Source organism: Procambarus clarkii, chromosome 83, assembly GCF_040958095.1.
Source record: "Procambarus clarkii isolate CNS0578487 chromosome 83, FALCON_Pclarkii_2.0, whole genome shotgun sequence".
Taxonomy (NCBI): Eukaryota; Metazoa; Arthropoda; class Malacostraca; order Decapoda; family Cambaridae; genus Procambarus; species Procambarus clarkii.
This window is the reverse complement of record NC_091232.1, coordinates 4,047,145-4,071,555: the sequence shown is the minus strand read 5'-3', so window position 1 is coordinate 4,071,555 and position 24,411 is coordinate 4,047,145. Positions and strand designations below refer to the sequence as shown.

The following is a 24,411-nucleotide window of genomic DNA, read 5'->3' as shown; positions in this document are numbered from 1 at the left end:
CAGGAAGCAGCCCATAGCAGCTGTCTAACTTCCAGGTATCTATTTACTGCTAGGTAACAGGGGCATCAGGGTGAAAGAAACTCTGCCCACTTGTTTTCCCCTCCACCGGGGATCGAACCCGGAACCTCAGGACTACAAATCTGAAGCGCTGTCCACTCAGCTGTCAGGCTCCTAAAGGTACATCAGGTACTGTCAGGTACATCAAAATATTCTGTTGACTTGCAACTGTAGCAAGTATATTACTGTATGTCAATAATATATGTGCTCCAAACTCTCATTAGCTTATGTGCAGATAATGAGATGGGTTTGTTAATTCTACTTAGTCCACTAATTACGAATTCATACCTCTTAATTACAATTAACACTTCTTCCCTACCTGCTAGAGGATGGCGAGGTGTGGACCAATTATATGAACAATTGATAAGTGAATAATCTTCCGTCAAATTTCTAGAGTGGTTCAGTACAGACGCTTGCAAGGTACCACACATCTTCAATATTCATCAACAACAATGTAGCTCTCATCGTGTCCAGTTCCTACCCTCACAAGATGATTCAGCCTCAACACAGAGCAGACAGCCAAACTCCGGCGGTATCCAGCTTCCATGCTTTCATTCCGCATCGAGCTCCTCGACTCCGCCTGCATTCAGAGCTCCACGCTCTATGACTTTCACCCCGCATCTGAGGTCTCTACCCCTAGCCTCATTTGGTTCTCTGCCCTGCTCCAGGCTTCATCTCAACTTCTACAACACTTCACTACACTGCCAACAACTTCTTTAACAAAGAAGAACTTCTTCTGTCGACTTCTTTAACAAAGACTATACTAAATATAAAAAAACACTAAACTCTGTGTGTCTAATCAACCAAATAACATAATTATACGTTACACATGTTTTCAGTATCACAAGTTTGTCTCTTCTATTTCTTTCTTTGCTTTACATTTTGCACCTCCAGAAGCACAATGTCATTTAATATCTCTGGCTTTATTGCTCATTGCTATCTGCAGTGTAAACAATGTCAAGGAAATATACATTTAAAAACAAATGATATTTAACATGAGTAATAGCCTAAGCTCTCCAGTCTCAGTTTAAAGCAAAACTTTTCACAAAATACTTAATTAAAAACTAATAACATAATACCAGGAGAGCTGTCAAGTAATCAGTAGGCCCAGTCACTTTAGATTATCAATCCAACCCTATCACATTAATATTAAAAAGACATTAGTAAATGCTTAAAGACAAGCAGTGACAGCTGTAGCCTTATCAAAATGGCTAGCGTCCCAACAAGATCCCAAGATAGAAGCAACAATTTAAACAGTGCAATCTAAATATGAGAACCCACATGGACAGGTGGTTACACAGACATGTACTTAACTAAATCAGCAAAGTTATATGTCAACAAAATTATTTATTCTGATTATGTTATTAACAACGTCTGTAATGATTACATACCATGCAGTATGCAGCTACCGATATGTAAACAATAATGTTGCCAGATACCGAGATGCGGATTTCAACAGACAGCTTGCAAGTATTTAGTGCAGTGCCCGTAGTAAATACACAAAACAGTGGAGATTGCAGTCAAGCAGATGCAAAAAGAAAAATTATAGATTAATAGCACTATATAACATCACACATATTATGAACATTTTTGAAAAAGTGCCAAGCCATAAATTCACAAAACACATGCAATCACAATGTCTACATAACCCTGGACAGCATAGGTTCAGAGCAGGTCACTCCTGCTTCTCACAATTACTAGATTATTACATGGCCTTGGAAGCCATGGAAGACAAATAAAACACTGATATAATCTACAGACTTTGCAAAAGTTTTCAACAAATGTGCCAAATATGCACAAAAAGAATTACTAGCAAAACAGAAAGACGGAATCTTAATTTCCTAATGAATAGAACCCACAGAGTAATAGTCAACAAAGTAAAATCTAAACCATCCACTATGAAAAGCTCTGCCTCTCCAGGAAGCTGTGCTTGCTCCAGTACTTTTTCTCAATCTCATATCTGTTGTAGACAAGGTCAAAAACTATAGTAACTTATCACTCTTTATAGATGACAGGCTGAATAACAGGAACCTTTCAAATAACAGATGCCAGACTAATGATGGCACATTCTAAGACACCTAGTGTCTCCAGGGTGGAATATTGTTGCACACTAATTCATACGTTCAAAGCTGGAAAAGTGGCTGACTTGAAGAATGTGCAGAGATCTTTTACTGCCTGAATCCATTCAATAAAACATCTAAATTGTTGGGAATTTTTACCAATTCTAAATTTGTATTTTCTAAAGTACTGGTGAGAGATACATAATAATTTATACTTGGAAAATATTAGAGGGACTGGTCCCAAATTTATACATGTAACTAATTCCACGAGACCAGAAGGCATGGCAGGAAATGAAAAATGGCCTCACTGAAAAAATGAGGTTCATTAGGTACACTAAGAGACAATTCTGTCAATATTAATGACCGAATACTTTCAACACTCTCCCTCTAAGTATAAGGGGTTTAACTAGTCAACCACTCATGATGTTCAAGAGAGAATTTGATAAACCTTTCCAAAGGATTCCTGATCAACTGGGCAGTGATTCATACATCAGACTATCAGCGACAGCATCCAATAACCTGGATGACCAGACCACCAACCTGGAAGCCTGGTCAGAGATCAGGCTGCAGAAATATTAATTGCTGGAAAATAATATAGGAAAGGAATAAGTGAAGGAAGGCCAGTTGTACATACCAGCTGAAAGGCAAATATAGCATCAAACTTAATATCTAAAGTACAGTACGGTACATATAAACAGAAAAACATTAGCAGTATTGGTTCTTATAAGGGTACTCAATGTCAAGAATCTCAAAAGTAATTCAAGATGTTGTATACCACATATAAAGCCTGAACTGGAGTATACAGGACCAGCATGGCACTCACACCTTATCAAGCACACAAGGAAACTTGAAAATGTTCAGAGTTGATACTAAATTGATTAAGATAAATTACCTGTGATATGAGAACAGGCTCAGAATTGACTCTCACAATATTGGAAAATGAAGATGCAGAAAGGATTATTAATAATATAACAAGATGCTGTAAATGACACGAAGGAAAAAAAAGGCGGAAAAAAATAAAGAGCTGAAAAATAAAATCTTATGATTTCACTTGGTTTAAATACTCACTATGACAAAACCAAATACTGTATCAGTTTGAACATTTCATACGTTCACATGTTGGCATCAGAAAATCATTCAACGACATGAATCTCAAATATAACTTGAATATAATAAAACAATTTTCACATTGGGAGTAAGAATGGCACAAGGGAGTGCCAAGCATGGTTCTGCACCTACATGTCCAGGCACTGTACTATGCTGGACATATAGAACTGCACTACCTTAGTAATAGATGAACCAATGTTTTATTATTTGTCACTGGTCATACACTACCTTCCAGATATTAACTATTACTGTATAGAAAAGATGCCTTATCCTAAAACATAGGTTATGCTAGGAAAAGTTTCATATAAAAATCAGTATGTGTCTTGTCAATATATATTTCAAATTAAACTTAACAATCTTTGGCAATATGTATTATACAATACATACACACATTTACAAAATTATATACAACTTAAAGCTCTACTGAATGTATCAGTAACAATATTTAGAAAAAAAATGAAAAAGTCATGGCAAGAACATAAATACTTTTTGTAATTGAAGTGATTAATACAGTAAAATAAAATACCTTTTCTGTTCATTGGGAGTCTGGTACAGACATAATACAAGTCTGACCATTGGGAGTCTGGTACAGACATAATACGAGTCTGACCATTGGAAGTCTGGGACAGACATAATACGAGTCTGACCATTGAGAGTCTGGGACAGACATAATACAAGTCTGACCACTGAGAGTCTGGGACAGACTCAATACAAGTCTGACCATTGGAAGTCTGGGACAGACATAATACAAGTCTGACCATTGGAAGTCTGGAACAGACATAATACAAGTCTGACCATGGGGAGTCTGGGACAGACACAATACGAGTCTGATCATGGGGAGTCTGGGACAGACACAATACGAGTCTGACCACTGAGAGTCTGGGACAGACATAATACAAGTCTGACCATTGGGAGTCTGAGACAGACATAATACAAGTCTGACCATTGGAAGTCTGGGACAGACACAATACAAGTCTGACCATTGGGAGTCTGGGACAGACACAATATGAGTCTGACCACTGAGAGTCTGAAACAGACATAATACAAGTTTGACAACAGTGTCTGGGACATATAATACAAGTTTGATCACTTTACAGCTCTTTCAATGACTAAGGTAGCACTTGAGCAGTTTTGTGCACATTAGCACAATCTCAAAGCACAAAAAGTATTTGTACAATCAACATATTACACACTTACACTCATACTTATACACAAAGCTTATGAAAATTGATGAATAACAGATTATGCACACAATACATACTTTCATTTAAAAATATATCCAAGTGTACTCTCACATGATAAAAGAAATACACGAAATAAGTACGTTTTGTAATAAACTACAAAAAATATACTGTACTGTAAAAAATCTGAACCTGAAAACAAATACACAAACTGTTTAATTTCAAAAGCTAATTCCTAAAGTTTGATTTAAACCATGATGCTTACCTATATGAGATTATATACAGAACCCATAGAGTGAGAGCAATTAGATCAACTACTAAAATTTCAAGCATAAAAATTTCTATGTACTTGGTATTTGTGTATAAAAAATGTATGCCAGAGGCAGCTGGACATAATGTAGGTGACCAATAATGTCTAGCCTATATTTTACTAACTCAAAACATATTAATCCAGTTTAAAAATAAGAAGAATTAAGAGCAAAAATTTTGAGATGACTGTATTACCTACTGTGAGAATGCACCTGGCATTAAAGTCTTTGGGTATATTTAACCATTTTCTATTTAATTGATATGTAAAACTGAATACTGTAAATTTGTAATACAAAATCCCTGGAATTAGCCAAGAGGACAGAGAAAAATCTTTGCTATTATGTACCCCATAGTCAGGGTCTGTTGAACAGACTATATGTACATCATACAAAGAAATTATATAATTACACAAATTTCTATTAAACAAAAACAAAATTTGCTTTTTTATAAAATTAGGACATAAAAATACATTATAGCACTACAGTATTTCTGAGAAAGCAATGACGATATGTGTAAAAATAAAAAAAATACATGAATATAGTGTATTCATACACACTAGGCTTAAATCGAGGCCAAGAGGTCAAATTTCTGACCCCGCCCAGGATGCAGGCCCACAACAAGCTGACTAACTCCTGGGTACCTACTTACTGCTAAGTGAACAGTGACATCAGGCGCTCAGTAATGCGTCCAACCATTTCTGTCCCGCCTGGAATTCGAACCTAGACTTCTCAATTGCGAGTCAAGAATGAACCCGACATTACAGGTTCATTACGGGTTCAACCCGACATTACGAGTACTACCAGGACTCTTTTTGTATAAACAAAAAGAAACTTTTTCTTAATTACTGTACATTGATATGGACTAACAACATGAACTCCTTGTGTAATTCTTTCTTCAATAACACTAAATCCTGAAATTGTGTTTTTATGCTCATAAGCAAGCAGCTGTACAAGCAAAGAATACAAGACAAAAGTTTAAAATTTGGTCATATTTACTTTACAAATACAGTGTATTAATGCAAATTTGAATGTAGACAAAATTTAATACAGTACATCAAAATATAAACTGAAAAGTAAACACAAATTTTCTTCATTTCATTGGTACTATTCTGTACATTATATATTTGTTGCCAAAAGCCAATGATAACATCCCACAAGTCTGTTAACTGTTGGCTAAGCCCATCTACATAAGGCACTAACACATACTAGTGATAACTAGATTTTTTTAAGTAATATACTAAATTCTAATATTTCAATTTTTTTTAGATACTGTAGCATAATATCATATGTAAGCTTTTTGGTTACTTTCACCAACAGCTTCTGAGACTGTGTTAATGGCCAACAGGCACGACATATTAGCCTGAGAAAGCTTTGAAACAGTGTACATATTAAAATGTAAGAATTGTAACATGTTGAGAGTAGAGTTGTTTAATTAAAGCTGAATTAAATGTCAATCAAACTTGATAAAACCAATACAGGCAACAAATCTCTAATCAGGTGTACACTCAACATAGAGTAACTATCACTGTCAGAACTTTGAGCTCAGTTGAACCAATTCTAAGATAAGGGACTGGAAATTTTAACAAAATTTCTCTATAAATTGTTTGGCATTATCATGTGCACTGTATATGCAGGCTGGGCACCGAGATGCAGTATGATGCAAGTTAACACAAAATTGGCACTTGTATTTGTAAGTGTAGGATATACAATATAACATAACTGACTAAATCCTATGGTTATTTTATAATGCATACCTACAATACAGTACACTCAACTAATGCTATAATTTAAAGCTGGGTGTTTAAATTTAACGCAAATACAAAATATCTTTCTAATACACAGATCTGTTTATAAAGTACTACTGTGTACAAGTAAAATGATAATACTGTGACATATCATGCAGCAATATTTACACACAAGTCCCAATATTAAGTGTCTGTAGAACAAAATTTGCCTTCTTATGTTAATCCAAGAGTTTACTGCACTCTGTACTTCATTCACATATGCAACCAAATTATTATATACCTGATATATGTAGTTTAAATGTCATAGGTTAATAATAATAATTCTTAATTCACTTGTCTTTTCCTCATTATATATACCGTAATTTCTAAATTTCACTCAGGAAAGATTATATATAAAAATAATTTTCATAATCATTGTATGAATGAGCCCTCCGTGTTCTTATATTAGTGTGGAGGTCAGTGTTATCGTCATCATCTACTGGGGTCTCAACCAAATCCACACTCTGGGTCCACGGCAGCTGAGGGAAAAATGAATAAATTAATTGTCATTTCTCTATCGACATATATATAAACACAAAAATACTTATAAACATACATGTGTGTATACCTGAATTTAGGTGAGGGCCACTAACACTCTAGCAGCCTTGATGAGGACAGGTTACCTTGCGTTGATTCGGGGGGAAAAGGAGGGGAGCCGGCAGATTGTCAAAGGTACCCTAATTGTCCTGATGATTTTTTCAAGCTGGACTTAAAAATTCAGCAATGTTTTAGCATTTACAACTTTGGCAGGTAGGCAGTTCCCATGAGTTTGTAACCCTATTGATGAACAAGCATCTCTGTTTTCTGTCCTACACTGTGGCTAGTTGAGTTTGGAACCATTGCTCTTTGTTTGTGTTACATATGACCTTTTAAAGAAATTGTCTAAATCAATATCCTTCAAATTTTTCATTATTTTTAAACCTTTGACAAAATCCATCCTGTCATGTCTCGTTTGCAGTGGTGTTAGCCCTGACACCCTCAACCATTCCTGGTATGAGAGTCGACTTAGTTCTGGATTGATTTTTGTTGCCCGGTGTTGAACTGTCTCCAAAGTAGCAATGTCTTTCTGAAGATAATGTTTCCATACTTGAATACAATTTTTACAGTTGAATAACTACCTACAAGAAAGGGAAAACTAAAAGAACAGCCAAGAGGGGCAGCCTATATGAGAATTAGACTGTTTACCAGGTTATACCACCAGTGGCAAAGTGTTTGAAAAGTTCTGGGATGTGTAGAGCATTAATGAACCACCATTAAGAACTGTAAACATAACATAGACCACACACCTTCAGTGTATCATAGTTTATTTGACCTGCTCACCAAAATGCAGTCCGAAGGCAGTTGTGCAATGTATAGCAGAGGCTTGCATAATGTTAAGGGAAGCTTATAATTATCTTAGCCAGATGTAAGTAGCTATTTGGAAGGTAAAACTTTAAAATTGGACATGTGGCTAGTGTAGATATGTGAATTTATACATGTACCTGTACTTGTGGAGGATAGACTACAGGATTCCTTTTATCTTTTAGGACTGGTAACTGTACAACTAACTGGGTTACAGACTATTCAGGTGAGAGTTCATGGTAGGAGCCCAACCATTTAGACTGCACAGTAGAGTCACTCTCACTTCTTGCAGGTCAGCGTTCAATCCCCAACTGTCCAAGTGATTGGGCACCATTCCTATCCTCTGCCCTATCCTAAACCCTTTTTCTTTCCATGTGCTATATAGTCGTTATGACTTGGTGCTTTTTCCTCATAATTACCTTGCTTTCACAAGAAGGAATACAGCAAATTTTACAATTAATTTGTTCTTAACTAAATATATTAATTAATTAATCAATTAATTAATTAATATAGCTTTAGTAAAATTAATAATCTTAGGATATGATATTGAACATGCAATACAGTAGCATCAATAGATTTAAGTTTACAGTATATAACTACAGTATATGGTTATTCTATCATGAGTGGCAGACTGAAGACTGAGTGGCAGGTATGACTGAAGGCAACCAGCAAGAATAGCAGACTGTATAGCTTCTTTTGCACTGCCCTCATATTTGTTTAATTTCTATTTGATATGTTTGCTATATGCTCTACAACATTCAAGCATAAGCTACTTTAAATCAAAACATATTTAAAGAATTACCTATACTACTACCTGTAATATTTAAAATGTTACAATTTAACACAGCTTTAATATTATTGTCTATGTCATCTTATATTTACAATTAAAATGCCATAAAACAAACAGAATTTTACCTGGCGTCGTACTGGTGTCCTGAAAGGTGGTATTGGTCTTGGACTTCTTAGTGGAGGAACTGGGCAAGGCTCCTCATTGCTTTCTGCCGTCTCATTGTCATTTGTAGACTTCCAGCAGTTGTTGTCATTATTACTGAGGTTCGAGTTAATAGTTGATGTGTTTACTACGACTGTAGAGGCTCCATTAGGGGAAATAGTAATTGTAGTAGAGGGTATCATGTTGTCTGATGTGACCTCCACTGGTGAAGAGGATGATGTGGATGATGATGATAATTCTTGAATGGTTTTTTGATGAACACTAGAGCTGATTTTCTTAACACAAGACCGTCTTAGGGATGCTCTGTAACAATTTAATTCCTAAAATAAATTTATAGCTACATTGAAAAGTATTACATAGTCAGTTTATGTAGTTAAAAATATATACCTGGTTTGCACCTGGTTGGGGTTCTGGGAGTAGTTCTACTCCCCAAAGCCGGCTCAGGGCCAGGCTGACTTGTGAGAACTTGATCCAACATGCTGCTGTTGCTTGGAGCAGCCCACAGGCCACATATCCACTACAGCCCATATATCCATATATGGAGGATACCTTGAGACGATTCCAAGGATAAATTTCCCGCAGCCCAGAGTGTTACTAGGCCTCCAGGTTAGTGTCTGGTCAACCAGGATATTAGATGCAGCTGCTTGCTGTCCGACATGAATTACAGCCTAGTTGATCAGGTATCCTTACCTGCTTGATGGGGGTTCTGGGAGTTGTTCTATTCCCCAAGCCTGGTCCAAGGCCAGGCTTGACTTGTGAGAGCTTGGTCCACCAGGCTGTTGCTTGGAGCGGCCCGCAGGCCCCACATATCCACTACAGCCTGGTTGGTCCGGCACTTCTTGGAGAAAACAATCTAGTTTTCTCTTGAAGATGCCCATGGTTGTTCCCGCAATATTTCTTATGCTCACTGGAAGGATGTTGAACAACCGTGAACCTCTGATGTTTATACAGTGTCAGGAGGTTTACTTTAAACCTTAGGAGGTTTACTACATCTAACTAAGAGTGATTGTAACCTATCCACTGCTGCCCACTGGATGGGGGAGGGGGCAGTGTTCAGGACAAACATATAAATTGTGACACTAGCTCTCCACATATGTCAGTTGCTTAATTTAGAAACTGTACTTGTGGTCGATCTCGAACCCATTGTTGATGTGGCGACTTGTACTGAATTTTGTAACTAGCTCATCAAGATTGTAACTTGCTTAGCTAAATGAATTGTGGGGTTCAGTCCCTGAGCCAATTATGTGCCTCTGTAACCCTTTCCACTACCGCCTGCAAGATGGGTATGGGGTGCATAATAAATGAACTAAAGTGCTGTAATAGACTATCTTAAACCTAGCTGCATGAGCTAATTACTTTACAGGTCATTAAAAGGAGACATCATCCAAATTCCAACTTTACTTCATTTTGTGTCAGCATGTTAAGATGTTTCTCATCAGATTTGATAAATAATAAAAAATGATAAATAATTAAGTAGAGCTAACATTAAGGCACAATAGCATGCTATCAAATGTAAAGATTTTCGATACCTTAAGGTTGAGAGTGGAGAAATCTGAGCATGTGTTGGGTCTAAACAGGGAGTGTGGCGTACCACCAGACATGCGTGGTCTCGGGAAGCCCACCGGCAGGTCAGTCTCAATGGTTTTTCGTCTTGATGAAGTTTGCGTTCTCTTCCGTCGATTCGACGCACCTAATAATAAAAATAAAAAAGCAACTTGTCAATTATGAACTTTAATGCTCTAACAACACAGCAACAAGATGAAGTGATCTTGCTTTGGGTCAAGCTATTATGTGCTAGCCTGTGACACCTCATCAAGCCATTATGTGCTAGCCTGTGACACCTCATCAAGCCATTATGTGCTAAGCCTGTGACACCTCATCAAGCCATTATGTGCTAAGCCTGTGACACCTCATCAAGCTATTATGTGCTAGACTGTGACACCTCATCAAGCCATTATGTGCTAGCCTGTGACACCTCATCAAGCCATTATGTGCTAAGCCTGTGACACCTCATCAAGCCATTATGTGCTAAGCCTGTGACACCTCATCAAGCTATTATGTGCTAGACTGTGACACCTCATCAAGCCATAATGTGCTAGCCTGTGACACCTCATCAAGCCATTATGTGCTAAGCCTGTGACACCTCATCAAGCCATTATGTGCTAAGCCTGTGACACCTCATCAAGCCATTATGTGCTAAGCCTGTGACACCTCATCAAGCCATTATGTGCTAAGCCTGTGACACCTCATCAAGCTATTATGTGCTAGACTGTGACACCTCATCAAGCCATAATGTGCTAGCCTGTGCCGCCTCATCAATAAAAACATTGTTATATTCAAACAAAGTTAAAGAAGAAAACATTGACTTATCACTTGATAACTAAGCAGGAATAAAATATAACACATAAATGAATCAAACATTACGTTTCAGACAAGCCTTCTATTGATTGACAGTCAAAACAAACAAGTTATTGAGCAACATATGATGAAGTAACCTGAGGGCTCATACCATACACACTCACAAATATATCAAATTTCACAACGGCAGGATTCAAATATTGTAATAAGTACAACATACAATGATAATTATATTGATGTGAGGGGAGAACTAATCTATCAATCAGCAAGTATATTATTAATTTTCTCTAAAACAATAAAATAACAAGTGAAAATCGTAAACATGTTCAACATAAATATACGTTTATAAGAGATATACACGACATCAGCATAGGCCTACCTCGTAAATGGAGAAGTTGTTGACGTTATCGTGAATATTGTTGCACTGTAAGACCAGACCCACCAGCTCCTCACAGCTGGTCCTCTCGCTCACCAGCAAACTCTTGTACTGCGACTAAACAAAATTATACATATATATAAATCAGTTCAGACAAGAGCAAAAGGCATTATCATACTAAGCAATTGAAACAAATTGAAACTGAAAAGATATTGAAACAAATCCCAACACTTTAGTAGAGATGCAGAACATACCCCAGGGACCAGGGCGCCGTCGTACACCCTGAGAAGGCCGCCTGGTCGCATCTTCAGGGCCAGCTTGGAGTCTCCTCTTGGGTGACATGACTGAAGTTCTGCTGGTCTCGAGTCGTCCTCCAAAGTGAGGGTGGTCCTCATAATGCCTCCTGTAATGATACATCGTAATCAACCAGAGGAAAGCTACACTCATACGGTCTCGTAGTACAGTTGGCTTCATTCACAACTTGTCATCCCTTTGTGTGTATTTTACCTCATAAACTTATTTCAATTTCAATTCACGACTTGTTATCCGGGGATCCCCAGGTTTGATTCCGAGGCGGGATGCAAATGATTGGCTGTGTTTCTTTCCATCTAATGCTTCTGTTCACCCAGCAATAAATAGGGAGCAAGGAGTTAAGCAAATGTTGCGGGGTTGCATCCCGGGGAGTGTCAGTAGTTCGACCTTGGGGTACCTCATCACAATACCAAGATTGTATATATACTGTATAAACAAATCCACAAGGGCCGTGACGAGGATTCGAACCTCGTCAAGGCAGTGTCTGGGATGCTCCCGGACGCAGGTTCGAATCCTCGTCACGGCCCTTGTGGATTTGTTCATTTGATGCATCACGTTAGTGTGATCTCTGTGTGTTATACTGTATATACAGTATACCCAAACTTCCTGTCCTCAACAAAACAAAAAAGAATTAATATATGTACGTTTAATCACCACTGATCATGTGTCTGCAATTAATGGTGTGCACAAGAAATATATGTATGCATATGTGTGTGTACTCGCCTAGATGTGCTCGCAGGGGTCAAGCTAGGTTAGGTTGCTAGCTTCACCTTCCGAATGCTCTTAAGATTAATGCAATAACTCACATTTCTCACTGTGTGCGTGCGTGCATGACTGTACGTGTGTACATGACTGTACGTGTGTACATCTGTCTGTCTGTGTGCTACTAGTATATAACTGAATTAATAACGCCAGAAAAATTAGTACACCATTAATGACATTTTACCTTATATGACACCTACCTTACCCCCTAAATGTCAACCCATGTCTTGCCATTTTCAAACAATCCTGTTTGTTGACCAAGTTGTATAATTGCTGATTTTTGCCATGTTCCCCCCCCCCACCCTTTTTTTCTACACAATTTATACTTTAATCTCAATTAGTATTAAGCTTTAGTCTAAGTGGGTTTTTTCCCACACCTTACCCGAAACACTGAGTTTCCCGGACGCAGGTTCGAATCCTCGTCACGGCCCTTGTGAATTTGTTCATTTACTGTGCGTATTAGTGGCTTTAGGTATCGTATGTACTGGCTCTATCTATAAATCCAACATTATGTTTGTAACTTATCTTCTTTATATGTACGTTTACCTGAGTAAACATTTTTTGTTGTTATTGTTGTATTAAAGTATTCCAATAAGAATGTTATTCTTGGACTTTTTAAATTGTACCGCACAACATCTTCAGGTCTGAAACAGACCAGTCTCTCAACCAAACCTCAACTTACCAGTTTTTCGGACTGTGACTTCCATGGTTAAGTAGAACAGATTCGGATCTCTATGTTTCATTTTAAACTTTGACAGTATGGAGTGGACTAGCTCCCTGCAGGTGGTGGAGTACGCTATGCACACCGTCTTGTACTCCATCTCCTGCATCAGGCACCTCACCCATACGCGGACCGTCGTCTGTGGGGGGAAAAACCTTTATTAGTCACCATGCAACGAATTTCTAGTTTACGGGCTATTCATGCCCGTAATCTTCACCTTCACCAATCAATCGAATTTCTAGTAATCCTTGTGTAGAGCAATGTTTATAATGGACTCAATAGACTCGTGATGTGTGTATATGTATGTATTAACACGATGTACTGAACGGGGCGAGAATAGCTTGAGCTACCTCATCCCTTTGTATGCATTTTACCTCAATAAACTTACTTCAATTTCAAATTTCATTAGACTCAATAGTTTAGAATGGACCCATCCTATGGACAATAGCGGATGGGACGGAAAGTGGACAAACACATGTGGACGATACAAACAGTTCTCAATCAACCCCTACCTCACAATTATATCGCTACCCCCTCTACCCACATACATGTTCTCCCCCACCCTCTTATCCTCCCCCTCCCCACATCTCACTCTCTTTCCTTTCTCAAATGACCTGTGTTGCAGTTACCGCCCCGCTCATGTGTCAGGTAAGTCCACTACGGGTTCACCATAGCCCGTGCTACTTGCAACTATTTGTTCTGAGTAGCTGAATCTAAAAGCAACAACAACAACCAGTGTTACCGGCTCCTGACCTCACTTGACCGCAAGAAAAACAAAGAGCGGTTAATTCTGCCCGAAGAGGATTAAAAGTATGTTATTACACAGAAAGGAGGAAATATATTAACGAACCATACCAGATCGTGGAGAGCATCGGGCCAGGTATCTCAGTACGCCTACAAGGGGCTCTATACAGCACAAGCCTGGGAGACTGAGCACTATTACCTGGGAACATAACCAAGTACTCTGATACAAGTACCCCATCTCACGGGATCTCGCTCGCTGGCTCGCCCTTCACCAGCGGGCCAAGCGTGACCTGGTCTGAGCATTTAATGTGTCATTTAAGAAGTCGTGTAGAGATAATGATAGAGCTGGTAACTAAGGTCTGGATAATGACGATGGGCGAGGATGCATCGCTGCTGACAGCGGGGAGGCACTGGTCCTGGGGGAGGATGCCTGGTTGATGCCTGGTTGATACCTGGTTGATTAGCCAGCGTATGATTAGCCAGAATGCCCAGCCAGCGCAGGTCCTGGTGATGCAACACTGGTACGAGAACGGCGCACACATCAAGCTTCGCCCACTACGCCACAGGTGCGTCGTGCTGCGCCAGGCGGGTGGACCCAAGCCAACGCACACACGCAGGCCACAGGGAAACAAAATTACACAAGTAAACCCCGGAAGAGAATGACATTTTATCTGTTAAGAAATATGATGGTAGTAGTGAACATGTAGTCTCCAGGTCGTCGGGGAGGTTAGGTACACAGGATAATGGCAGCCCAGCCGCATGTCTGAAGGTATGCACTTCTGGTTATCGTCGGAGGGGTTGGACACCCACCCATGAAAAAACATATGGATATAAAATAATACTGACTCATCTCATGAGTCAGTATGAGTATCCTGATCGTAAGCCCCACTTTAACAACACTACGTACTTCTTCCATAATATTTTATTATTGTTGAACAAAATACTGTCAGCTATGAGACAACAGTACAATTGCAACATCAAATCAACATAATAACTAACAATACATAATCACTTATCTTGCACTTTCAATTTACCAACAACACGCACTCATTGACTGTAATATAGTCCTGTAGTGGTGACGCCACACAACGCAACAAATTATACAACACAACTTATATCAAGAGGTGTGTCCTCGAGTATACCCACAGGAACAATAGATGGTGGCCTAAAGCCCTAGATGGGTTGATAAGTGAGAGTCCAGTGCTCGCCGCTCGGTGCCTGGCGGTGACTAGACACTGGGAAGCCAGTCTCACTGGTGATCAGTATCCTCTTCATACAAGTGAATCGTGGCAAGGTCTGTCAGGAAGCCAGAGTGTCATGACTGCTATGTAGAATGGAGAGTGGAGCAGGTACCTGGATGGGGTTCTGGGAGTTCTCCTACTCCCCAAGCCCGGCCGAGGCCAAGCTTGACCAGTGCCAGTGCTACCTTGAGGCTACCTTGAGGTGCTTCCGGGGCTTAGTGTCCCCGCGGCCCGGTCGTCGACCAGGCCTCCTGGTTGCTGGACTGATCAACCAGCTTGTACTAACCACTCACACTTAATAACTACCATCCACTCTATAGTAATGAGACAAAATAGATACAAGTATACCCCTGTACTAAAATGATATAGCAAGTATAATGTTAGTTTGGTAGTCTGGTTAACCACAAACCAGGAGGCCTAGTCGGAGACCGGGTCGCGAGGACGTTGATCCTCGGAATATTCAAAAGGTAGGTGTCCGCATCATTAAGCTTTGATAAGTTACAATAAGTGAACTGTGAGATATACCACTTGTTATGCACACATTTATGTTGACTATTAATCTACTGAAATTAAGTCCAGCAACAGTAAATCCGGAAACTCCAACAGGAAGTTGTCAAGTTCCCTATTTAACGATGCAGCGTTTTTCCCAACAACAGGTAGTCAAGAGGCAGATGGTGAGAGGCAGTAGAGGAGTGGCGGGCCTCTTTGTTCACACCGGGTTTACTAGTTGCGCTTTTTGCACTTACTTTTGATGGCTTTATTGATGTTATGAGTTGTTGTTTGACTGTACCCAGTCCGGAGCTAGTCTCCGCGGCTTGGTTCCTTCTTTTTATAATTACTCTATACTCCGGAACGTCGAATTTTATTTGTACAGGTCCGAATCATGACTTTCCATGAAGGTGATGTCGTCGAGTATATGTTCTTATTATCCACTCTATCACTGTCCTGGCTGATGCTATGTTCCCCTTACTGTGATGTGTAAACATTAGGTGGACTGACGTTATTAGTGCAGTGTCTGACTTGGTCACTCCTGTCTACTAGATCTGTGTCCTGCGTCATGTATACCTTGTAAGGTTTGTCTTTTTCCCCGTACCGAAGTCATTTGAAATTGCCACCGTTGACATATTGGTGTGAAGACCGCCTCCAGTGCACTCACCTAGTTGTGCTTGCGGGGTTTGAGCTTTGGCTCTTTGGTCCCGCCTCTCAACCGTGAACCTACTGGTGTGCAGATAGAGCTTCTCGAGCTCTATCATATCTACATTGGTGGAGGTGGAGGCTGTATGAAGTCAGCCTCCACCACATCACCTCCTAGTGTATTCCATTTACTAACTAAATTGTGTAGTGTGCGTGGCTCCGGAGCCTCTGTGTGGATGGCGCGCGCCATCACTCTAGTGACAACACAAATCATGATCACATTTGTTGTTGTTGTTGTTTTAGATTTAGCTACTCAGAACGAAATGTCCATGTAGCACAGGCTATGGTGAGCCCGTAATTGAGTCTGATCACATCAAGGGGTCGCCGATATACTTGCCACCTGCACCCTTGCCACAACCACCCTACCACCAACAACCCCCTCCCTAGCAGCGCCACCCATGCGGCTTCCTCTACCGCTCACGCCCCCCACCACCACCCCACCCAGCACCAGGGGTGGTGCAGGGAGGAACGTTCCCACAGTGAGACACTCTACCCACACACCACACGCACCCCCTCCCCTCCTGCACACACCTGACCAACATAACAAGTTGATCTTGTAGTAAAAAAACACCCTAATAATGTGCGTACTTAACTTTGCGGGAATTTTCCGCAAAGAAATTAAGGTAACGAAAATATGGTGAGATAGAGAAGGATGGGCAGATTGCATATTTCTGGACTGCCAAAAAGCCTTTGATACCATACCACACAGAAGGTTACTATACAAACTTGAGAGGCAGGCGGGAGTAGACGGAAACACACTATCATGGGTAAGGAATTACCTGACAGGTGTCAGTGTGAGAGTGAGGAGCGGGGAGTCCGACTGGCGTAGAGTAACAAGCGGGGTGCCTCAAGGATCAGTGCTGGGACACATTCTATTCCTCATTTATGTAAATGACTTGATTGCAGAAGTTGAGTTTTTTATGTCAATGTTTGCAGATGATGCAAAACAAATGAGGGTTGAGACGGATGAGGATTGTAAGATTCTCCAGAATGACTTGAACAGGTTGCAGAGATGGTCCGAGAAATGGCTTCTAGCGTTCAACGCTAACAAGTGCAAGGTGATGGACAGAAGCCAGGAGACCGAAAGCCAATATACGATGAAGGGAAACTACCTCACTATAACGACTAGAGAAAAAGACCTGGGAGTGGACATAACACCTAACCTAACTCCAGAGACTCATATAAATAAAATAACGTCAGCCGCATTCTTTATTCTGGCAAGTCAGAACATCCTTCAGAAACTTGAGTAAGGAGGCTTTTAGATCACTGTCTACCGCCTATGTGGGGCCAGTCTTAGAGTATGCCGCCCCATCCTGGAGCCCCATCTAAAAAACACAAAGAAGCTCGAAAAGGTGCAGAAGTATGCAACGAGACTCGTCCCAGAGCTGCGAGGGATGATGGTTATCTTGAGATCTTGAGGTTATCTTGAGATGATTTTGGGGTTTAGTGTCTCCGCGGCCCGGTCTTCGACCAAGCCTCCACCCCCCCCACCCCCCAGGAAGCAGCCCGTGACAGCTGACTAACTCCCAGATACCTATTTACCGCTAGGTAACAGGGGCATCAGAAACTCTGTCCATTGTTTCTCGCCGGGACCACAGGATAACGCGTCCAGTGTTCTGTCCGGGACACCACGAGCATAGCTCTCATCCTGTAACTACACTTAGGTAATTATTACACACACACACACACACACACACACACACACACACACACACACACACACACACACACACACACACACACACACACACACACACACACAAGCGGTTATCAAGCGGATAACATCAGCGGCATATGCCAGGCTGGCCAACATACGAACGGCATTCAGAAACTTGTGTAAAGAATCATTCAAAACTTTGTATACCACATATGTCAGGCCAATCCTGGAGTATGCAGCCCCAGCATGGAGTCCATATCTAGTCAAGGATAAGACTAAACTGGAAAAGGTTCAAAGGTTTGCCACCAGACTAGTACCCGAGCTGAGAGGTATGAGCTACGAGGAGAGACTACGGGAATTAAACCTCACTTCGCTGGAAGACAGAAGAATTAGGGGGGACATGATCACCACATTCAAGATTCTGAAGGGAATTGATAGGGTAGATAAAGACAGTCTATTTAACACAAGGGGAACACGCACAAGGGGACACAGGTGGAAACTGAGTGCCCAAATGAGCCACAGAGATATTAGAAAGAACTTTTTTAGTGTCAGAGTGGTTGACAAATGGAATGCATTAGGAAGTGATGTGGTGGAGGCTGACTCCATACACAGTTTCAAGTGTAGATATGACAGAGCCCGATAGGCTCAGGAATCTGTACACCTGTTGATTGACGGTTGAGAGGCAGGACCAAAGAGCCAGAGCTCAACCCCCGCAAACACAACTAGGTGAGTACACACACACACACACACACACACACACACACACACACACACACACACACACACACACACACACACACACACACATACACACACTACACGCCCCACCACCACACACCCGAGACACTAACCAGGACTGGAAGGAACCCGATAGCGACAGTCATTCATACGTTTTTGTGTGTTGTTGCTTAAGGAACGTGCAGAGCGTCCCCGCGGCGAGAGCCACAACAGAGTTCAAGGTGGGTCACGGTCAGCAGTGGCGGCGCGTAAGACACGCACCAAGATAACCAAGAAGCAACAACAGCAGATACAGTGTCACATTTCCTCGTGAGAAACACCTCTGAAAAGAATCCAGTCAAGAGAACATGAAAACTGTAACTGAGCTGGTCAAGGAATGTCTCCAAGCTCACCAGCTCCGAGTTACTGTCAATAAATGGTCACCCTAACCTTTAATACAATATTACAGCGAGGAAGTGAAGGTTTGAGGTGTAAGTTGGGGCTATGGGAGCCGGTCGGCCGAGCGGACAGCACGCTGGACTTGTGATCCTGTGGTCCTGGGTTCGATCCCAGGCGCCGGCGAGAAACAGTGAGAAACGGCGAGAAAAAATGGGCAGAGTTTCTTTCACCCTATGCCCCTGTTACCTAGCAGCAAAATAGGTACCTGGGTGTTAGTCAGCTGTCACGGGCTGCTTCCTGGGGGTGGAGGCCTGGTCGAGGACCGGGCCGCGGGGACACTAAAAGCCCCCGAAATCATCTCAAGATAACCTCAAGATGTCAAGATAGATAACTAGTGTTGTGGAGTGAGTGTGACCCAGCCGTGAGGGGCTGAGGGCGAGGAGAACCTGTGTCGCACCAGCGCCTGCAGGTGGCGCCTCGGGCGGCCAGTCTTTGTTGGTGTTCTCAAGGGTACCAAGCTGGGGGCCGCCCACACTGAACCCGCTCTTGCTGGGGCTCCCACTCATGCCCCCTACGGCTACCCAGGCGGACCCACGGCCCCAGGGTGACCCATGTAAATCTGTGCCCCCGAGTATGGATCCTCCAATGTTTATGATCTACTGCTCGGGGGTAGACTGCTAGTTATTAATCTTGAAGCTCTGCCGGCCTCTATTACTCCAGCACTGAGCATTCGCAGATGGAGACGGGGCGGGAGCATGGTGGGGGACGGGGCGGGAGCATGGTGATGGAGGACGGGGCGGGAGCATGGTGATGGAGGACGGGGCGGGAGCATGGTGGGGGACGGGGCGGGAGCATGGTGGGGGACGGGGTGGGAGCATGGTGGGGGACGGGGCGGGAGCATGGTGGGGGACGGGGTGGGAGCATGGTGAGGGACGGGGTGGGAGCATGGTGGGGGACGGGGCGGGAGCATGGTGGGGGCGGGAGCATGGTGGGGGACGGGGCGGGAGCATGGTGATGGAGGACGGGGCGGGAGCATGGTGGGGGACGGGGTGGGAGCATGGTGAGGGACGGGGTGGGAGCATGGTGGGGAACGGGGCGGGAGCATGGTGGGGGACGGGGTGGGAGCATGGTGGGGGACGGGGTGGGAGCATGGTGGGGGACGGGGCGGGAGCATGGTGGGGGACGGGGTGGGAGCATGGTGATGGAGGACGGGGCGGGAGCATGGTGGTGGGGGGCTGGGCGGGAGCATAGTGGGGGACGGGGCGGGAGCATGGGAGACAACTACCCATCAGCCTGAGGTGTGACTATAAGCAGCATCACCGTCCACGGGTGAGAGGAAGTCATTACGGAAGGCGATCAACGGGCACAACAAAGGACTAGCGGTGATCTAGATGAAGGCTGGAACTGGTATGTTCTTGCGGGCCCTGGGGCGTGGGCACGGTGTGGGGGGGCGTGGGCACGGTGTGGGGGGGCGTGGGCACGGTGTGGGGGGCGTGGGCACGGTGTGTGGGGCGTGGGCACGGTGTGGGGGCGTGGGCACGGTGTGGGGGCGTGGGCACGGTGTGGGGGGCGTGGGCACGGTGTGGGGGGCGTGGGCACGGTGTGGGGGGCGTGGGCACGGTGTGGGGGCGTGGGCACGGTGTGGGGGCGTGGGCACGGTGTGGGGGGCGTGGGAACGGTGTGGGGGGCGTGGGAACGGTGTGGGGGGGCGTGGTACGGTGTGGGGGGGGGCGTGGTACGGTGTGGGGGGGCGTGGGATGGGGAGGAAGCTGTGGGAGGTTTCCTACCACTGTGGGAAGAGGGGTTTTGGGCTTGGGCAAAGAGTTGGCGGTGGTAGGAGTGTATGGGTAAGGGAAGGGAACATGTGAGGCGTGAGAAGGGAACTTGTGGGGCGCGAGAAGGGCGCTGTGGGACGGAGGAGTGGGAAGGGGCGTGGGTACGGCGTGTGGTGTGGGAAGGAGGGAGTGGGGCCCAGGCAGGGGGGGGGGTGTGGGAAGATAGGGAAGGGGTTGGGAGTGGGTGGAGTGGGTGGAGGGGCTGGGTCACCTGGGTGTGGGGAGGGAGGCGAGCGTGGGCCAGGGGTGTGAACAAGGGTGTTCACAAGAGAGAGCAGCACACCAAAAACCACCATTAAAGATCACAAATAATATAAATTACACCTTAGGTCACGTAACTGAAGGTCGACCTACTTCTCAAAATAATATTTTGCCCTTATATACACATGTATAATTTAAAAACAATTATAATTAAAAATTAAATGACTCTTATCAACATTAAGAAATAAAAACTTATTAATAGCCCCCAATAATCTACATATATATTTATAGGAGTGTGTGTCTGAGGTTGGGGCCAGACGCTTGGGGTTAGCCTCACTAAACTTTGCAAGGTGATTTGTGATTGTATGGTGAGTGTCACAGGGTGGTTGGGGTCGACCCCCCCCCCATGCCCTTCCTTAAGTAGGATTGGTTTCTATTGCAACAACTATCCAGGCCTATTAAGTCTGAAGTGTGGGTGTGAGTGTCCGTAGAGTGTTTTCCAACTTATTTCTCGGCTGGTTGATACCTGGTTGATGGGGTTCTGGGAGTTCTTCTACTCCCCAAGCCCGGCCCGAGGCCAGGCTCGACTTGTGAGAGTTTGGTCCACCAGGCTGTTGCTTGGAGCGGCCCGCAGGGCCACGTACCCACCACAGGCCGGCTGATCCGGAACTTCTCTTAGAAAACCGTCCAGTTTTCTCTTGAAGATGTCCACGGTTGTTCCGGCAATATTTCTTATGCTCGCTGGGAGGACATTGAACAACCGCGGACCCCTGATGTTTATACAGTGCTCTCTGATTGTGCCTATGACACCTCTGCTCTTCACAGGTTCAATCTTGCATTTTCTTCCATATCGTTCACTCCAGTACGTTGTTATTTTACTGTGTAGATTTGGGACCTGACCCTCCAGTATTTTCCAGGTGTATATTATTTGGTATCTCTCTCGTCTCCTTTCTAGAGAGTACATTTGGAGAGCTTTGAGACGATCCCAATAATTTAGGTGTTTTATCTCGTCTATGCGTGCCGTATATGTTCTCTGTATTCCCTCTATTTCAGCAATCTCTCCTGCTCTGAAGGGGGAAGTGAGTACTGAGCAGTACTCGAGACGGGACAGCACAAGTGACTTGAAGAGTACAACCATTGTGATGGGATCCCTGGATTTGAAAGTTCTCGTAATCCATCCGATCATTTTTCTGGCTGACGCGATATTTGCTTGGTTATGCTCCCTAAACGTTAGATCGTCGGACATCATTATTCCCAAATCCTTGACATGCTGTTTTCCTACTATGGGAAGATTCGATTGTGTTTTGTACCCTGTATTATGTTTCAGATCCTCATTTTTGCCGTACCTGAGTACCTGAAATTTATCACTGTTAAACATCATGTTATTTTCTGCTGCCCAATCAAAAACTTTGTTGACATCTGCTTGTAGTTTTTCAATGTCTTCAGCAGAGGTAATTTTCATGCTGATTTTTGTGTCATCTGCAAAGGACGACACGAAGCTGTGGCGTGTATTTTTGTCTATATCAGATATGAGAATAAGGAACAGTAGCGGTGCAAGGACTGTACCTTGAGGTACAGAGCTTTTAACATCGCTTGGACTCGATTTTATCTGATTGACTGTTACTCTTTGTGTTCTGTTCGACAGGAAATTGAGTATCCAGCGTCCTACTTTTCCAGTTATTCCCATTGACCTCATTTTGTGAGCTATCACCCCATGGTCACATTTGTCGAACGCCTTTGCAAAGTCTGTGTATACAACATCTGCATTTTGCTTTTCTTCTAGGGCTTCTGTGATTTTGTCATAGTGGTTGAGTAACTGTGACAGACAGGATCTTCCCGCTCTAAATCCATGTTGTCCTGGATTGTGCAATTCATTGTTTTCCATAAAACTAGAAATTTGATTCCTAATCACTCTTTCAAACACTTTTATTATGTGTGATGTTAGTGCAACTGGCCTATAATTTTTTGCCAAGGCTTTACTCCCCCCCTTGTGCAACGGAGCTATATCTGCAGATTTAAGTGCTGCTGCTGTTTTCAACGTTGAATCAATATTGATAACGATGATTCAACGTTGAATCAATATCGATAACGATGATTCAACGTTGAATCAATATTGATTCATAGGCAGCGACCAAGCCTGGAGGCAGCGACCAAGCCTGGAGGCAGCGACCAAGCCTGGAGGCAGCGACCAAGCCTGGAGGCAGCGTGGAGACAGTAGCGGTAGACGCCAAGAAGAGGGAGGGAGTCCTGCAGGAATGTGGCGAGCGTCACGCCAGCAGATCAAGCTGGAGAAAGTGGGGGCCGTCCTCTCGTGTCAGACCAGCCCTCCCTCCCTCCACGACCACTGGACTACTGCTGTCACGGCCCAACCGCTGCCGGGAATACTGCTGTCACGGCCCGACCACTACAACTGTCCCCCACACATCAACATACAGGCCTGAGCACTCACTGGTCAAAAAAAACACCCATATGTTAATACCATCGTTAACTACAGGTGTCTTATCAAAAAATATAATCAGTGAATTATAAGATAATACAAAATATATCGAGAGATAAACAACATTTCATCTTAAATGTTTTCGGCCATTGATGTCGATACATCAAAACTACCCACCCTAAATTGTTGACTTCCCCGTGACATTGTGAGTGTACCAGTGTAGCCAATGTTATTGGTGTCCCGCCTCTGTTTGTGCTTCAAGGACAGACGGATGGATGGATGGACGGACGGACGGACGGACGGACGGACGGACGGACGGACAGATGGTCAAACCAACCAGGCCAGACATGTAATTGGCTCGTTCCGCCCCATGCCTTAATCTCGGTTCTAATTGTCTCAAATATTTTACACTCGCTATTTATTATTTTGCTGGTACATGACCAGACTCTGTACAGAGCCAACTGTCAGTACATGCTTCATGACAATTACAGCACCTGAAAGTTCTCGCACAAGACATTACAATCAGATATCAGCGTGTCACAGGTTAGGAAATACGGAGGTATTGAGGAAACAGCAACGGTAACATGACCCATACTTCGCCTCCCCGTGTTGGGCTACAGGTCATCAACTGTACGAGGGTCCTCGCGCCCTCCACAACAGCTTACTG

General features: G+C 43.2%; 1 protein-coding gene across 2 annotated transcripts in view; it reads right to left on the bottom strand.

Annotated features, from left to right (window-relative positions):
- Positions 1-3,541: 3,541 nt before the first annotated feature.
- LOC123768739 (mucin-5AC) overlaps positions 3,542-24,411 on the bottom strand; it is an 83,171-nt gene continuing 62,301 nt past the window's right edge. For both annotated transcript variants that reach the window (XM_069316297.1, XM_069316298.1), the window contains 6 exons: positions 13,281-13,458; positions 11,779-11,927; positions 11,528-11,641; positions 10,320-10,480; positions 8,754-9,093; positions 3,542-6,976 (listed from right to left, as the gene is read on the bottom strand). In XM_069316297.1, coding sequence (XP_069172398.1) covers positions 6,845-6,976; positions 8,754-9,093; positions 10,320-10,480; positions 11,528-11,641; positions 11,779-11,927; positions 13,281-13,458 — 1,074 coding nt within the window. In that variant the 3' untranslated portion in view covers positions 3,542-6,844. The remainder of the gene's footprint in view (positions 6,977-8,753; positions 9,094-10,319; positions 10,481-11,527; positions 11,642-11,778; positions 11,928-13,280; positions 13,459-24,411) is intronic.